Consider the following 16,224-nt stretch of genomic DNA (forward strand, 5'->3'; position numbering starts at 1 on the left):
ATTTGAGAGGTGTAAATTTAAAACATTATGATTCCATCTCACCCCAGAAGGAATGGCTACCATCAAGAAATTAACTAATAACAAATGCTAATGAGACTGTGGAGAGAAAGGAAACCTTTATTTTGGTGGAAGTGTAAACTGATACAACCACTGTGGAAATCAGTATGGATTCCTCAAAAAGCTAAAAATAGAAACTTCACTTGTCCCAGCTACTCACCTTTTAGGTATCCTCTCAAAAGAGTTAAAAACATCACACGATAGTGACATATCAGAATAGCTAAATCTTGGAAACAGCCTATATGCCCATCAACAGATGAATGGATTAAGAAAATGTGGTATTTATGCACAATGGAATACTACTCTTCTACTAAGAAAGAAAAATGTGAGGCATTTGTAGTAAAATGGATATACCTTGAGGTCATAAATTTTAGTGAAGTAAATCAGATATACAAGCTTGAACATCACATAATTTCCCTTATACAAAAAAGTTAGTCAGAAAAAGTTACTGTATTCTAAGTATGCTTCTGCTGTCAATTTCTAGTTTCATCCCAATATGATGTGAGAGATCATTTTGCAGGATTTCCATTTCTTTGATATGTTAAGATCTTTTTCATTGCTATGAGCATGCTTTATTTTGACTTTTTAGAAAAATTCCAGAGTAAGAAAATCTGTGAAGATAGAGAGTAGTTTGGGGTTGCCTAGATTTAGCTAGGGAGGGATTGGGAAATGACAGCGTCAGGTTAGAGTGTTTTATTTTGGGAAAACAAAAATGATCAAAATTTAATTATAATCAGGTTGTACAACTTTGTCAATGTGCTAAAATATGAATCTTACACTTTAAGTTTGTAAACTGTGTGGTACACAAATTTTAGTTCAATAATGCTGTCATTTAAAAATAAATCAATAAAGTCTATGTTGAATACTATTTACTATTCCAAATAACAGGATCTATAAATAGGCTTAACCATTGTCCATATTTGAAGCTTTATTATTTAATCTTAGAAAGTAGTTTTGTTTGTTTTTTGAGGGTTTTATTGTTGTGATTTAGATTTGTTTTGTTTTTTCAGTACTGGGTACCTAACCCAGGGATGCTTTACCACTATACTCCATCCTTAGCCCTTTTTATTATTATTTTGTGATAAGGTCTTGCTAAATTGCCCAGGGGGGACTTAAATTTGTAATCTTCCTGCTTCAGTCTCTCAGAATGCTGGAATTATAGGTATATACCACCAGGCCCACCAGAAAGCTTTTTCAGTCATATATTGTTATGGCATGAGAATATCCCTTTTACAACTTAGTGTGTGTATTATTGAAGGATAAAGTCTTTGTAAGGAAAAATTTTAAAATTATCTTGAAATGGAAAAATAATTCTTTGTCATGCATACTCATAAAGGTTATCTCTGCTTTTCATTATCTTCAAGTTATCTTACATTGCTATAAGTTGTAAAAAATGAATAATGTAATAAGAATAAATTATTATTATTTTATATACAAATATAAATTGGTTCTTCTCAGATCTATGGTCTCTTATTGTTTAGATCTAAAATGTCTCCTAAAATCTTATGTGTTTGTAAGGTGATTAGATCATGGAGGCCCTATACTTATCAGTGGATTCATCTATTGATGAGTTCAATAGCTGAAGGAGCTACTGGGAGGTAGATCCCTGAGAGTGTGACCTGAAGGTATAGCTCCTTCCCTAGCTCCTCCCTTCCTCCCTCTCTGCTTTCCAGCCACCATGATTTAAGCACCTTTTCCTCTGCCATGCCCCTCTGTCATCTTGTTTCTGTGTTGGATTCAGCCAACCATGAATTGAAACCATGAGCCAAAGTAGACTCTCCTCCTTTAAACTGTGGGTGTCAAGCAGTGTCCAGTGTCAGGAAAGTAACAACACTGTGTTAGAGCCACATCATTTCAGGATGCCTTATCTACCTATTTTTAGTGATACTAAATTCTCCCTTGAATCTATTTTAATATATTAATGGTTCCTTACTTTATAAATTAAATAAAATCCTTGGCATATGTTCACGTTATATAGATTTCATGATTTTGCTTTACAAATTATCCTTTAATATCTCAATAAACAAGAAAATATAGTAGTGGGAAAAGTACTCCATTTTAAAATAACTTTATGAGATAATTGACAATGTGAAATAGAAAGAAAAGGGCTAAAGGTGTAGGAAAAGTGGGAAGGGAAGGGGAAAGGGAATAAGGGAAAAGAAAAAAATATGAGAAAATGAAAAAATGGAAACAGTGTTTGTAAATGGGGAGGGGAGGAGGGGGTGAAGGGAGGGCAGGGACAAGGGGAAAAAATGAGAACCAAGACCTGTCATGTAGAGGTACAAGATCCCAATAATGAATGTAACTGTACTGTATACCTAAAATGTACCAATAAATGCAATAAAATTTTTTAAATAAAATAAAATAACTTTAGCTTACTATGGTGTCATGGGGAGTTACAGGATTCCCTCTTAGCCTCAACAAACAGGGAATACAAAGTAACTTCACTATTTTCAGGTTAGATCTGTATACAGAAGATCAAATCACAAAACTCAGAACTATTTATGAGACTCAAACACAATCATGCAAGTGAAAATACTTCTTGGCTAGTTTCCTTCTGCCGAGCTTTGGTCCCCTCTGGCTATAGTAAAGATACTATTACCCACCTGATAGGTTTACTGTGAGAACTCAATGAATCTAGAACAGAATCTAGAACAATATTTGGCACGAAATAGGACTCAAATGTTAATCACTTTTACTTTATAAAGGATCAGATAAATAAATGTTGATTATTTTTCTACCATATTTTTCTAAAAATCTTACCAACCACTAGAGCTAAAGCCTTCATTACTAGAATGCTGACTTTTAAAAGCATGGAAAATGTATTAACTCTAATAGATTTTTAAATGGTAAAATGTGTTCAGCAATGCACACCAGGGCTATGAACAAACATTCTCTCTAGTGATTTTCTCATAATAACCTTATAAGGTACCCTCTTCATAAGAACTTTATAGTTGCTCCATTTTATAAACAAAGAGATCCATAAAAAGGGTGTCAAGAACATGAAGGCTTCAATACTTAAAGTTTAAATCTTGAAATGAGGCATGTGTTTTGTGTCACTTACATGAGATAAACTATGTAAATGTCATAAAAATTATCTCTAATCACTGAGAAAATGACTAAGATTCAATTTGTGTTAGGATTATTAATGACTCTCATTTCCTCAAATTGGGCTTTACTTCACAAAAACTGATAACTCTTGATAGTTGGTATTTTACCTTTTAATTCTCCACTCCTGAACTTCTATTCCTACTAATAATGTTTCCTTTGCTATTAATAGAATTTCTTTTCATTCTGAAAACTGCTACCCCTTCTACATTTAATACTTGGGGGATGCCTACACAGTTGAGACCTTGGCCTTCTTCCAAGCAGAAGCAAGATGCACAGAGACTGTCACAATGGTTAAGGCACTCCCTTTAGCCCTGCAAGCCTCCTTCTCAGGGCACTTGGGCATCTGATAGTTCATAACACAGCTGCCATCTGGTGGACATGGACAAAAGTTCAGCACTGTACTTGCAGACCAGAGAACCTGAACTCAGTCATACAGTTATGCAATCATCCTCTGGCATCCACAGGAGATTGGTTTATCAAGATGTAAAATCACCATAAATTAAAGGGCATCTGTAGTTTCCAGGAGGCACATCATCACTCTACAAAAAATGAGGTCTGTATGTACAGTCTTCTTAAATTTCCTCTAAAGTTTCATTGCTCTTTCTAAATTTCAGTGTTACAAGGTGTTTTTAATACAAGTCTTGTGAAAATAAAACATTTTTTTCAAAGTTTAAATAAAAATTTACATTTTTAAAGATTGAAACATTGCTTTATAAAATACAAGAAACTTATTACTATCCCTCAGCATATTTGTATAACCTTCAACATAAACATGTCCAAAGTTAATAAAAAATAAGCATAAATGCCTTAAAAGCACTGTCCATCCATGCAATACACATTTCTAGGTGCTTAGTAGACCTCAATAATATACTAGTTCTGGTATATACATGAATAAGATGTGGTTGGTCTCAGAGCTCAGAATTCAATGTATATCAACATATTAATATAAGTAGGCTGTAATGTGTCATGCATTACTAACTCAGGATTGCAATTCCAGTTTCTCTTTTCCAATATTACCTAGATTCTCCAAAGACAGTGTTTGATGTTGTATTATTGCCAAAATGTGTATGCTACATGCCTTACATTTCTAAACCTCTATGATTGTTGTGACTTTCTCAGTCTCTTGAACATAACTAAATATCACACTCTTTCCAAATTAAAAAGAAAAAAAATTTCCTTATCTCTGCACCAAGGAATAAGGCTTAGTTTTTAAAAATATTTTACCCTTCCTTTCTCACAGGAAAGAAAAGATGTCATAAAAAAATACTGATTTTCAAGCACAAAAGACGTTTTAATTCTTGACATGACATCCACCAGATACCAGTATTAAAGTCACATATCTACCCAAGTTCTTATATCGAAAAATAGGAGCAATAATACCAAATATACTTTATGAGAAAATATTTCATATTATAGATCTATAATCTAACATAGTCCCTAGTATATAACAGGCATAAAATTGGTGTAGATTTTCTACTGCTATTTCTCCAAAATTAATGCCTTTTTATTTCACTACAATTTCTGACTGATCACTAGAGAAGCTTACACAATGTTATACCCCCTGCATTTTGATTAAAAGAGGACATCACTTAATGTACTAAAAGCATATTCTAGTAGTCTTTACCTAACCAAGTAGCAATTCATAAATTTTATGGATTTATGATTCATGTTAAACTGAATCAAAAATTATTCTTTACATAATTAAGTACACTAATCCTTCAATGCTCAAATTATGTTATTTTGGAACCTCTGTGTGCCGCTCCAAGAACATCAAGTACAGTATTCTACTTTGAGTCATTCTAGACAACAGACTAAATTTCCCAGTTCTATGAGATTTATTTCAATCATACAGTCATGGAATGGAAGGTATCTTAAAATGTTTCCAAGTTAACACCCAGGCAATACACAATCAATAATTTAAGATTTAGTCAAATTTATGCTTCCAGATAATTGTATGCTTTTATTTAAATAATTTAAGTGTTTTAGTAAAGCAGGTAAATATGCAAAAAAAATCTGTCAAGTTCTTCATAGCAATTCTTTCAATTTCAAGAGAATTTTAAGACCATTTTTCTTTTCCGGGTTAAATTATTCCATCTCCTTTAATTTTTCAGCACAAAGCCTTCCTTAATTTTTTTCTCCATTTTTTTCTGACCTCTTCAGATTTTACTAATGTTTAAAAGATAACAATATCTCCAAAAAGTACTGCAGAGGCAACATAGTGGTGAAGCATCTTTTTCATGAGAAAATGGTAACTCCTCCCCCATCAAAATGCAACTTAATCAGATAGGTGCTCTGTGGGAACTCAACACATGTGGTACATTTGGCAACGATCTTTTCATCAAATCAGTACTTAAAACTAATAAATGAAATACTTTAAGGCTATATCTATTCCATTTATTTTTCAGTACTTCAATATACATTTTATAAAATAAACATAATTTTTATAATATATGGTCTTTACAATATATAATATAAAAAGAGAAAAAAGATATAATTCTCATCCAAGGTATATTTTTTATGCCCTGGCCAAAAAAATTATATAAGTTCAGGAAGAGTAATTATTGGAAAAATAAAGAACAGAGGCATGATGAGAGTCAAAATGTTTATCCAAAGATAAGCTTTCTAAGTTAAGCCCATTTTGAAAGACCAAAAAATTCTTGGAAGTTATCTACTGAATATGACCATCCCAAGGGCTTTATCTTATTATGGAAAAAATTTATTAACAGAGAAAGGGTTACTAATATTAAAATTATAAATCATCTTGTTCATCATTGTTTTTAAAATCAGTAAAATGTAATTGGTTTTCTCCCCAGATGAAAATATTTTCATCCTCAAAAATATAATGTATTTCTAATATTTTTCTTTTGCTAATACTTAAGGATGTTCCAACTTGGCAAATATCTAATAAGCAGGTTTGATCAAGTATTTTACAGGAGAAATGACAATTGATATATTCTGTTACTACATGCTTGAGATTTGTTGTAAAGTTCTGGAATCTGTTACCTAGTAAGTTGTTATTCTCATCAACTGTTTTAAAGATATCATCTGTCCAAATACTGAGGTTTTCTGTATTGGAATTCATATCACTCACAACAAACAAAAGGTTGTACAAGAAATTCATACAAAGTCTTTGCTTTAAATATGACTGAAATTTCTTTAAATTTCTTTCTTCCTCTAAGTTAAAGAGGTTAATTAGTTTGGGTTTCTCGCTCTTATCTATCAAGCCAAACACACTATTGAAATAAAGCTGATCAAACAAATCACCAATGGCATTATCAACAAATTCTTTCCTCTCACTTACTTTATTGTCCTTATTCCTGAACACGTTTTTATTTGACAGTAGAAAATGTGGGTATAATTTCATCCATAAATGGAAATCCAAGGCATTTTCAATATCTGAATCTTTGCAGTAAGCAAATCCTCTATTTTCTTCATTCAAGGGTTGGATAATAACAGTTAGTATTGGGCAATGTTGACCACAAAGAGCATAGAGTTTATCCAAAGAGTCACCTTCCTGAAGTGCACCATGAGTCATACTGCTGCCAGGTAATGGTTGGGTTTTAATAGTATCATCAGAGACAGGGTGGACTTTGTTAGCAGCAGATGTAAAGGCATGAGTGACAGATGAGCATACTCTTTCTGACTGATTATCTTTCCCCTCTGTATAATGGTGTGGTATTCTCTCCTTGGCACAGGTTTTATTTTGAACATCTAGCAAATCCTCACAGAAAGATTCAGAGTCACTACCGTGAGGCAAGTTAAAGTAATTGCATTTCAGTTCAAGGGGCTGAGTCAGTTCTTCCAGTTCTGAAGAGGATAATTCAGCCACAGTTGAGCCTAGGGCCAAATTCCCAAAATGTGAATGTGACACCTCATTACTGGTATTATAGAGTAGAGTATCCACTGATGCGGTGTCACCACTGCCATGCATGCCAGGATTTTCAGATGAAACCCTTAGCAAATGATTTTCTCTTAGTAGCCATTTGCCTTTGTCAATCAGTTCTCCTTCCTCTTTGTTTCTAAGGATCCTATTACAATCACTTTGTTTTACACCATGTTCTATAATTTCATCCCCGTGATAAATGTCCCTCACACCATTAACATCACATTTACTTTGCTCTTCCTCCTGAAATTCCTGTAACATAGGTGAAATATAAGATACCTGTTCAAAAGAGCCAAATGACTGACCTTCAGAATCACAAAAACCTGATTTCCTAGCACAATGAAATTCTACAGAATTGTAAGGACAAACTTGAGATCTGTGTATAGACCCAGGAAAAAAAGATGGTTTAACAATCTCTACTTTGCCATAAAGCTTTTCTATCGCCCTTTTAACAAATCCTTTATTATATTCTTTCTCATGGGCGGTGTCATCACTGTCACCATGGTCATCACTGGATTTTTTGCACCGCTGCTCACTCTCACTGTCTTGTTTATAATCTGACCAGTCAGAAGTCACTGGACTTTTGAAACATTTTTTAAAATCATGCGAGGACTCTGAATAACTTCCCGTTTCCATGTTTTTCACCATCATTTTAACTCTTGCCTTACTTTTTCCTGAATTGATCTCCTTTTCAGCATTTCGACTAGAATCATAGCAAAAAACTAAAGATGGTGGTATCTCTTGCCTCCTACTGACTGTCTCAGAAATTATACCATTCCTTCTTTCTTCTGTAATATTCCAACTAGATATGCCTATCAATTTCAAATTTCTCCTAGTCTCTAGCTTTTCTGTGAGTGATTCTTCAGGGGCTTGCTCACATGCATTTACCTTTATATCACAGATCTCATTGTCTTGATTTTCTAATTCTTCAGAAGATTCCATGTCTGATACGTTATTTCTTTCACTTGATGTCATGCTGTTGGTTATTGACCCTGGTTCTTCAGAAGTCCTTGACTCTTCTTTATCAAAAGAAGAATACATATTTTTATCCTGAAATATCTTTATTGGTGCATTTTTAAATTCATCTAGAGAGCTCTGTTTTGCATCAAATTCCAGATCACTTTTACTTAGGCAAATGCCATCAGGACTTAAATTACTGACATTTTGATGTGACACTGATATAATACATTCATTTTTATACCTAGGGTCCACTAAGATATTTAGGCCTTTCTGAATTTCATCAATACTTTTGAACTCCTCGGTTAATTCCAAGTTAACAATATATTTGTTTTCTCTGTGATTTAAAAGATCAATAGTATTGCAGACTCTGATGGGAACATGGGTCTCCTCGGTTAGGCAAGCTAACTCATGAGTATGTTTCTTCTTTTGAGCACAAGCATCATGGGAAGACACAACATCAGTAAATGAAAATACTTTGCCCAGGGAACAAGCCTTATTCATAGAGGTCTTATCTATGACACGATCAACATTAGGGGAAAAAGCATCACTGGGGTTATGTAAGTCTTTTGGAGGATAAGTCTTATTCACAGTACACATCTCACATGGAGAATGAATCTTTGAAACACAAATTTCAGGACCACAGGCCTCAAAAGCAGAGTAGCCTCCATCCAAAGAGATTTTCTGTATTCTTTCAATTTCACTGCAGTCTGGAGCACTCTGAATGTTGACTGTGCTATATTTTTCAGAAAGACCCAGTGGAACCATATCATGTTCTTTTTCACTGGGTTCAGTACAAATTGTGGTGGAATCCACTAAACTGGCAATAGCAGCTTTCAAGCCATCAGCTTCCTCTATGTTGGCAATGTGCTTTAGCACCTCCAATAATGTAAGTATTTCCAAAGAACTATTGGTAATCTTATGAGCATCACCCTGACAGAAGCTACTCATACTTCCCTTTAGATTTAACACCAAAAGCCAAGCAAGAAGGAGATTAGCAGATGAACTGCATATCACAGAAGAAGAGGGAACATTTACAAGTGACCCTGGCATTTGAACAACTCCATTCTGAGTCTTCTGAATGCTGGAAATTGAAGCCTGCAGTTGTTGAAGCAACAGAACTGGTAAGAGGTCTTTGGAAGTATTCTCTTCCATGGGATCTACTTGAATGGAAGCCTCTACACTTTGCCCTTTTGTAGCTAGATTTATTTCATGGTAAATAAGGCTTGCCTCTGGTCCTGACTTTTCAGAGGATACCTGACTTTCAGTAGTATGATCATTAATAGTTGACTGTGACAAAGTACAACATTCATGCAGGGAAACTAAACAAGCATCATTCAGAGATCCAACTTGGCTGTCATAAAGATCTTTGTTAAATTCTTCACCACTAAGAGATTTACCCACTCCTTTACACCGATTATCTCCTGTCAAACCGGCATTTTTAGTTAGGAGATTACTACTTTCTATAACAAAATCATTTCCTTTTACAGAATTTGTATGGAGATTAGTTCCTAGGAAACCACTATTGTTATAATTTGCTACAATCCTTTTATTTTTGCCTATTAATGTTGATTTTCTAGGTTTTAAAGTTGGATACAGATTTATGTTCTGTAACCATCTCTGTATATAATTTTCTGAAAGATGGTCCATATCCTCAGAAAAATCAGCTTTTTTCAAAGAAGCTAAAGAATTTTCCCTGGTTTCAGCATACTGTTTACTTGCAATAGCACCTGACTTCAATTTATCTCCTTTTTGCTTTTTCTGGCTTTTTAAAGCTATGTGTGAATCATTACATTTTGGAACTAAGCTCATTTTTGCCATTCCTCTCAAATTCCCAGAAGCCACTTCTGCATGAGATTGTGGTCTAGAAAAAGCTCTTTGATTTTGCTCAAGGAAGTTAAACATATGAAATAAACTTTGATTTTCTGAAATATTTTTGTAATACTTAGATTCATAATGGGGAAATACTTTATCTCCTTCACTACTTTCTCTTTTTTTAGGTGCTCCTAAGCTTATTTTCTTTAGTGGACTGGATTTTCTCTTGCCTACAAGTCCTTTAACCTTAAGATTCTGAATATTATTTAATTTAAATCTATGAAAATTCTTGGAAACTGTAGGATTGAGATTACTTTTGGTATTAAAATGATTCAATTTAATTACCATACCAATTGTATGCAGATCTTCTGCACAGAGTATCCTCCCTTTAAAGGAACAGTCTGAATCTTGTGATATGGTTTCCTGTGCAATTGTACCTTCTGTGTTCATTCTCTTATTCTTCTTTGAGATTCTTTTGGTTACAATTTCCCCATCTTGATACCTGGAGTTGGTCATTTTCTGTTGAGATTTCTTCTTCTTCCTTCTGCTGGCAACAGGTGACAAGATCTGCTTTCCATTCTCTGGAGGTTCTGTTAAACTACACTGTGCAAATTCATTAATTAGTCTATCGATTCTTGTGGTTTCAGTAGAGGATCCTACTGAAGCTGGAGCCTCAGAAATATTTTTGTCAGATCCAGAGTTATCACTTGAAGAATGACTCACCTCTGCTGAAACAGGACTGAACCTATCATTTGTATTATCATAAGTTCTAAAGTTCTTGATATCAGTTTTATTGCCTGATATTACACTCTCAACTACACCTTTCTCCACAGCTGAGTTCTCAGATATAGCTGATGACAAGCCATTATTATGGGACGTCGTTAACATCTTCTGACTTGTAATTTCTATCACACCAGCACTTATAGCACTTGACCTGAGGAGTTTGCTCTCCTTTATTGCTTCTAAAGGTGATTCCATCTGCTCATTGTTATTGGTCTGAACAAGTACAGGTTTGTTAGATAATGATGACATTTTACTACAAGAATGCGCAAACATATGATACTCTGATTTGTTTTCCCCACCTTCTCTTTTTTCACTATAGGAAAACTGTTTCTCTTGAAATTCTGTTTCAGATACTAAGGTCATACTCCCTATCACAGATTTCTTTTGTCTCACTCTCCTTGGTCCAGGTGTAGGGGGCCTATAAAAATGATTCTTCACATGAGCCTGAGTTCCCTTAATAATATCTGTGTCCACTGCAGGATTCTCCCATCTAGCAGTGCTGCAAGTTTCAGTATCTTGATCTGTCATTTGAGTTTTTATTTCCTCTGCCAAAGTTCCCTCTTGATTACTGCCTGAGACACCTGCAGACAATGAACATGCTGCAAGCTTTAAACTGGATGATTGATCATCTGTTCTTCCTGAAAAACTGCTTATCTCACTCTTTTCATCATTATTTAAAAGACCTGTTCTATTGACAGTAGTTGTCCACTTTATAGTTTCCTTTTCTTTTATTTTGAATCGAACTTTCATCTCAACGGTCATAGTACCATCTTGATTAAAAATAACTGATTTCTCAATATCATCTTCAGAGGGATATACTGATAAGTTCTGAGAATTATGTTTTTCTAAGGTCAAGTCATTTTCAGGAGCAAAAGAACAGTCTGAGTAACAATCATGTGTTTTATCAGAAGAAACAGAATAAATCTGGGATCTGGAGATTAAGGGTATATGTGTGCTCACTTTCAAGATTTTAAGAGTACAAGATGCCCACATCAAAATACAAGTGGAGGTGGAGAAGTTATAAATATCCAATGGAAGAGTCAGCAAAGAAAGAAGAAGAAAAAAAGAATTAGTACAGAAATACTGTATTCTTGATATTTCACAGTACAATGTTACTGATACTTTTCTAAACTCTATGTATTCAATGGCTGTTTGAGAAAACTCACCACAGTATACTAAGTATATCTTATACATACTTATATGGAGAAGTTCTTGGTACCTATCTTAAAAAGAAAACTGTAAGTCTACTTCTATGATTTACCAAATTTTAATTTTAACTATAAGGTAATTTTAATAAGAAACATAGAAAGTGAAAAATGCTAAATGGTCTATTGGTAATAGGGTTTTTGTAGGCTTTTTTATTTTGCTTACTAGTATTAAAATAAGAGTCTAAGCAAGTGCTGCTTATCTAAACAAAGCAAGCAACAGTTTGTGGTGGCAGCCTATCTGTTTATATACCAGAAAAGCATTTATAATCTTAAGAAAATAGAAAAATTTTGAGTATTTAGGACTGAATCAATCAAATAACAATTTATTTAGAATTCACTTTGTCTAATCAATGCAGTTGATTTACTATATGGCATAAAAAACATAGGTCTGGATATTAATTTTAATATGTATCCTTATCATTAAACTTGACACTCCTTTCTTAAATTCAGTCAAGTTCTTCTTAGTCATTTTCATAGATTTGCACGTACTCATCACCAAGTACTTACCTTTAATGTTTCAGAGTATGACTCTAAAAATGTTTTTTATTACTTTTGGTATACTTTTGCCAAAATTATAAATTAAAATCTTTCACTCATGAATTTTTTTGTTTTGTTGTTGTTGTTGTTATTTTTGGTACCGGAGATTGAACTCAGGACCTTGCGCTTGGGAGACAGGTGGCAGAACCACTGACCTAAATCCTCAGCCTCACTCATAACTTTTTGAAGTAAAATTTAACAAACCCTTAGATCCCCTGAAGTCATCAAAATTCTATCATACACAAAATAATAAAGTAAAATGACAAAGGTGAAATATAGTATACCACCATATGCATGATATAGTGATATATTTGACAGTCTAATGCCTACAACATACCATTACAATTACCTACTGTATATAACCATGAAATGATTTAACTGTAATAAATGAGATTTACCTACATTAGTAATAAGTAGAGAGATTAGCATTTCTTAAAACGCGTATTATTCCATTCTGAAAATCCAAATTCAACTACAAATGGCAATCAATGTATCAGCAAAGAGTTAAAAATTCCCTGGAAATACCAAGCACAATAAAAAAAAATCCCATACCCTTGGGCCTAAAGGCCTTCTTCTTTCCCTACCCAAAGAACAAAGCCACACTGTTTACTAGATCCCAAGGAATTGAAAACATAAATCAGCAGTAGTGAACCTATGGCACACAGAGTCCTCTGTGTCAGAACGTGAGCCAAGTCACCCCAGCATCACCCCAGCAACTGAGTATTCAGGTTTAATCGCAGTGTTCACCATTTGTGCTAAATAAGTGAGTTTTGAGTTGCAGTTTAGGCACTTGATCTCTAATACTTTCACTGTCACTGACCTAATTATTGTTAACCAGCACGAACTGGCTGCATTAACTTTTTTTTTGGAGACCGGGTCTGGATAAATTTCTCCAGCAGGACTCAAACTTATGATCCTGCTGTTTCAGCCTCCCAAAGTGCTGGTATTATAAGCATATACCACACTGACCAACTCAAACCCTTTATTTAATAAATAAAACTATGGTTCTAAAGACCTGTGATTTTTACAGGAATAGAATAACTTCAGAAAATACAGGTATATTTCAAAAAAATATAGTAACTCCACTAACCTATTGACTCAGCTAAGAATACTGAAGAAAATTCTGCAACTATCATCCTCCATAAAATTCTTCTCCAAAGCAAGAGATTCTGGCATTTTGATTTAGCTAGGTATTTTATGCATAAACAAAAAGTAAACAAAGACAGCATAACTTATCAATTTAAACAGTTACATCGTCCAGTGATTTGGAAAAAATCTTTTAAAATCATTATATAATCCCTATGACTATTTCCAACTATAACTGATTTCATTTTAGATATTTTAATCCTCTCATACTTTGTGTTGATGAAAGTGGTTATTTAAGCATAAATTTTTTGTTGCTGAGGCAAAAACAATAAAGACTAAAAATAAATCCTATATATTTATAAATTACTTACTCTTTTTATTTTCTGATTTAGCATTTCCCTTCAGGTACACACGATGAGAGATCCTTGGTAATCTAGCAGGAAGCAAATACTTTTGGATATCATAATTTCCTGGTTTAAATGGCTCCCTTCCTGCTGCCACCACTGCTCCAGAGCTCAGGATTACTGCCTGGAGACTGGGAACCTAGAAGAAACCAAAGAATCATAGTCCTTACATGAGCAAAGTTTGTTCTTTCCATGTGGTGATTTTATAATCTTTATTGAATCAATTTAGTAACCCCCCAAGGCTTGAAAGAGAAAGAGATCACCGTCAAGTATTTTCTTAGGTACTAATGATGTACGCCAAAAAGCTGGAAATACAAACGTGTGGTAAGCCCATACACAGCTAAAGAAAGGCTAGTCTTCTGGCATAACTAAAGAAATATTTAAAGGTATGTAACACGCCCCAGCGAAGTCTGCAGCTGCGGCCAAGTCCCTAAGCACAATCAGCTGGGTAAGGGTCCTGGTGGACACAGCTGGGCCAAGATGGCTACCTCTTGTGGACAAGAACTGAGCTCAGCCTTGAGGAGCCCCCAGAACGCTCACCTTCCTTCCATCTGTAGCATACAGTTTGGCCACTGGGTACAGCATGACCTTCGTCAGGTGCTGCAAAAAGGCCTCAAAGCTCTGGGTGACCTTCCTGCTGAGAAGCACCATGTGCCTCGTCTTCGGGTCGCCATTCCTGAAGACCATGAGCCTCCGCGGAGGGTGAGGCATGCCGGGAGCCGCAGCCCGGGCTGAAGAGCGGGGCACACGAGAGCTCAGGGCGCGGCTGCTGAGCCAGGGCTGCGGGCACCTGCGCACTTTGTCCAGATCCACTGGCTGCATCTTCTTACTATGAGAGCACAGGTAGGACTCGCCATCCTCCAGGTCCTCCAGCCTCGTGATGCTGTGCCTTCCCCTAGGGGTGCTGATGTTCCGCACCCCAAAAGGCAGGGGCACCTTCCGGGACAAGTTGTCCAGCAAAGCATCAAAGGTCTTAAAACAGCGAGGATTGACCACGACTCTGACTCCGCTGAATTGGGGATCTCCACTCTTGTAGAAGCTGATCCGTTTGGCCACGACTGGATGAGTGACGCTTAAATGGCGAGGAAAAGAAACTTGACCTTCAGAAGAAGTTGGGTGAATCATGGAACAACTAGTAGGAGTTTCACTCATTTTGCTTGAGATCTAGACAAGTGAACAAGATTACTTAGCTCAAAAATAACATCACACAGAGCACATAATGATGCTAATGCATGCTAATTATACTTGTAGGCATTCAGGATATGTTCTAAGATTTTATTCATTCATTTGTTGTCAGTTTTTAAAGACAATTTTAAAGGTATGCTATAAAGAACAGTTAAATGAGGACATTTATAATTTTAAAATTAAAACTAATCTGCAGACACTAATAAGAACCAGTAATAATGATGATTATACACCCATGAAATGGAAATGTCTGCAACCCTTAATCATGACTATATTTTTTTGGCATGGTCATGGCATATAGCTAAATGAAAAGCAATCTGCAAAACATACTGGCTATAGCACTGGTTTACATTTAAACATACTTATTACATAAGTGGGGGAAAGTCCAGAAATACCCCAGTGTTGATGGTAGTTATCTTAGGATGACAGAGCTATAGAAAACATATATGTGGTTTTTGTTTTTATTATACTTTGTTTTATTTTTTTCTCTTTGTAGTACTAGGGGTCAAACCCACGGTCTCACACATACTAGACAATCACTTTACCACCAACCTATGTCCTCAGGCTTATTTGTGTTGTTTTTATATATTGCTGAGTTTTATGAATCTTTAAAGTTTACAAAAATTATTCTATAATTTTTAAAATTGCAAAAGAGACCCAAATTAGAAATCATCTGATGAGAAAAGTAAAAGTTTTTTACAATTCATCAATTTAGTCTTGTACATCTGAACAGCTAAGAAAAAGAGAAACAGGAAAAAGTTTTAAATTTCAAATTGTCAATTGAATGAAACCAGATGAGTTTATCTGGAGAAATACTTACATTAGGTTCTGAGAGAAATATACTATACAAAGCCTTAAATAAGGACCATATTAAGATAATATTGTTTCCACTGTAGATTGGAGAAAAATGCAGGCAAGTCATGTGACATACCACTTATCCTACTTTGAGAAATACTAAACAAATATTCTTTGACAGCATTACTATAAGCTGCTAAAAGTGGTGCAGTCTGTATGCTGCTCGAATTAGTGGTTCTAAAATGAAAACTTCAGGAAGAAATTCAAGAAAAGCCATTTTCAGTCAACTACAAACTTTTTCCTTTACCATTTATCAGGCCAGCTAGAGTCTGGCTGACAAAAATGAACAGCTTGTGGAAGGGTTTTTCTGGCTCTGGACTTGTTTTTCACTTATAGCATTTTG

The 16,224-nt window shown here is 34.8% G+C and overlaps 1 protein-coding gene across 1 annotated transcript in view; it reads right to left on the reverse strand.

Moving 5' to 3' along the window:
- Rp1 (RP1 axonemal microtubule associated) overlaps positions 1–14,993 on the reverse strand; it is a 285,043-nt gene extending 270,050 nt beyond the window's left edge. Inside the window, exons 1-2 of the mRNA XM_033759105.1 lie at positions 14,382–14,993; positions 13,809–13,980 (exon numbers count right to left, since the gene is read on the reverse strand). Of these exons, the coding sequence (XP_033614996.1) occupies positions 13,809–13,980; positions 14,382–14,993 (784 nt within the window). The remainder of the gene's footprint in view (positions 1–13,808; positions 13,981–14,381) is intronic.
- Positions 14,994–16,224: the final 1,231 nt, after the last annotated feature.

Source organism: Fukomys damarensis, unplaced genomic scaffold (assembly GCF_012274545.1).
Source record: "Fukomys damarensis isolate Sample0158 unplaced genomic scaffold, DMR_v1.0_HiC HiC_scaffold_5, whole genome shotgun sequence".
Lineage (NCBI taxonomy): Eukaryota > Metazoa > Chordata > Mammalia > Rodentia > Bathyergidae > Fukomys > Fukomys damarensis.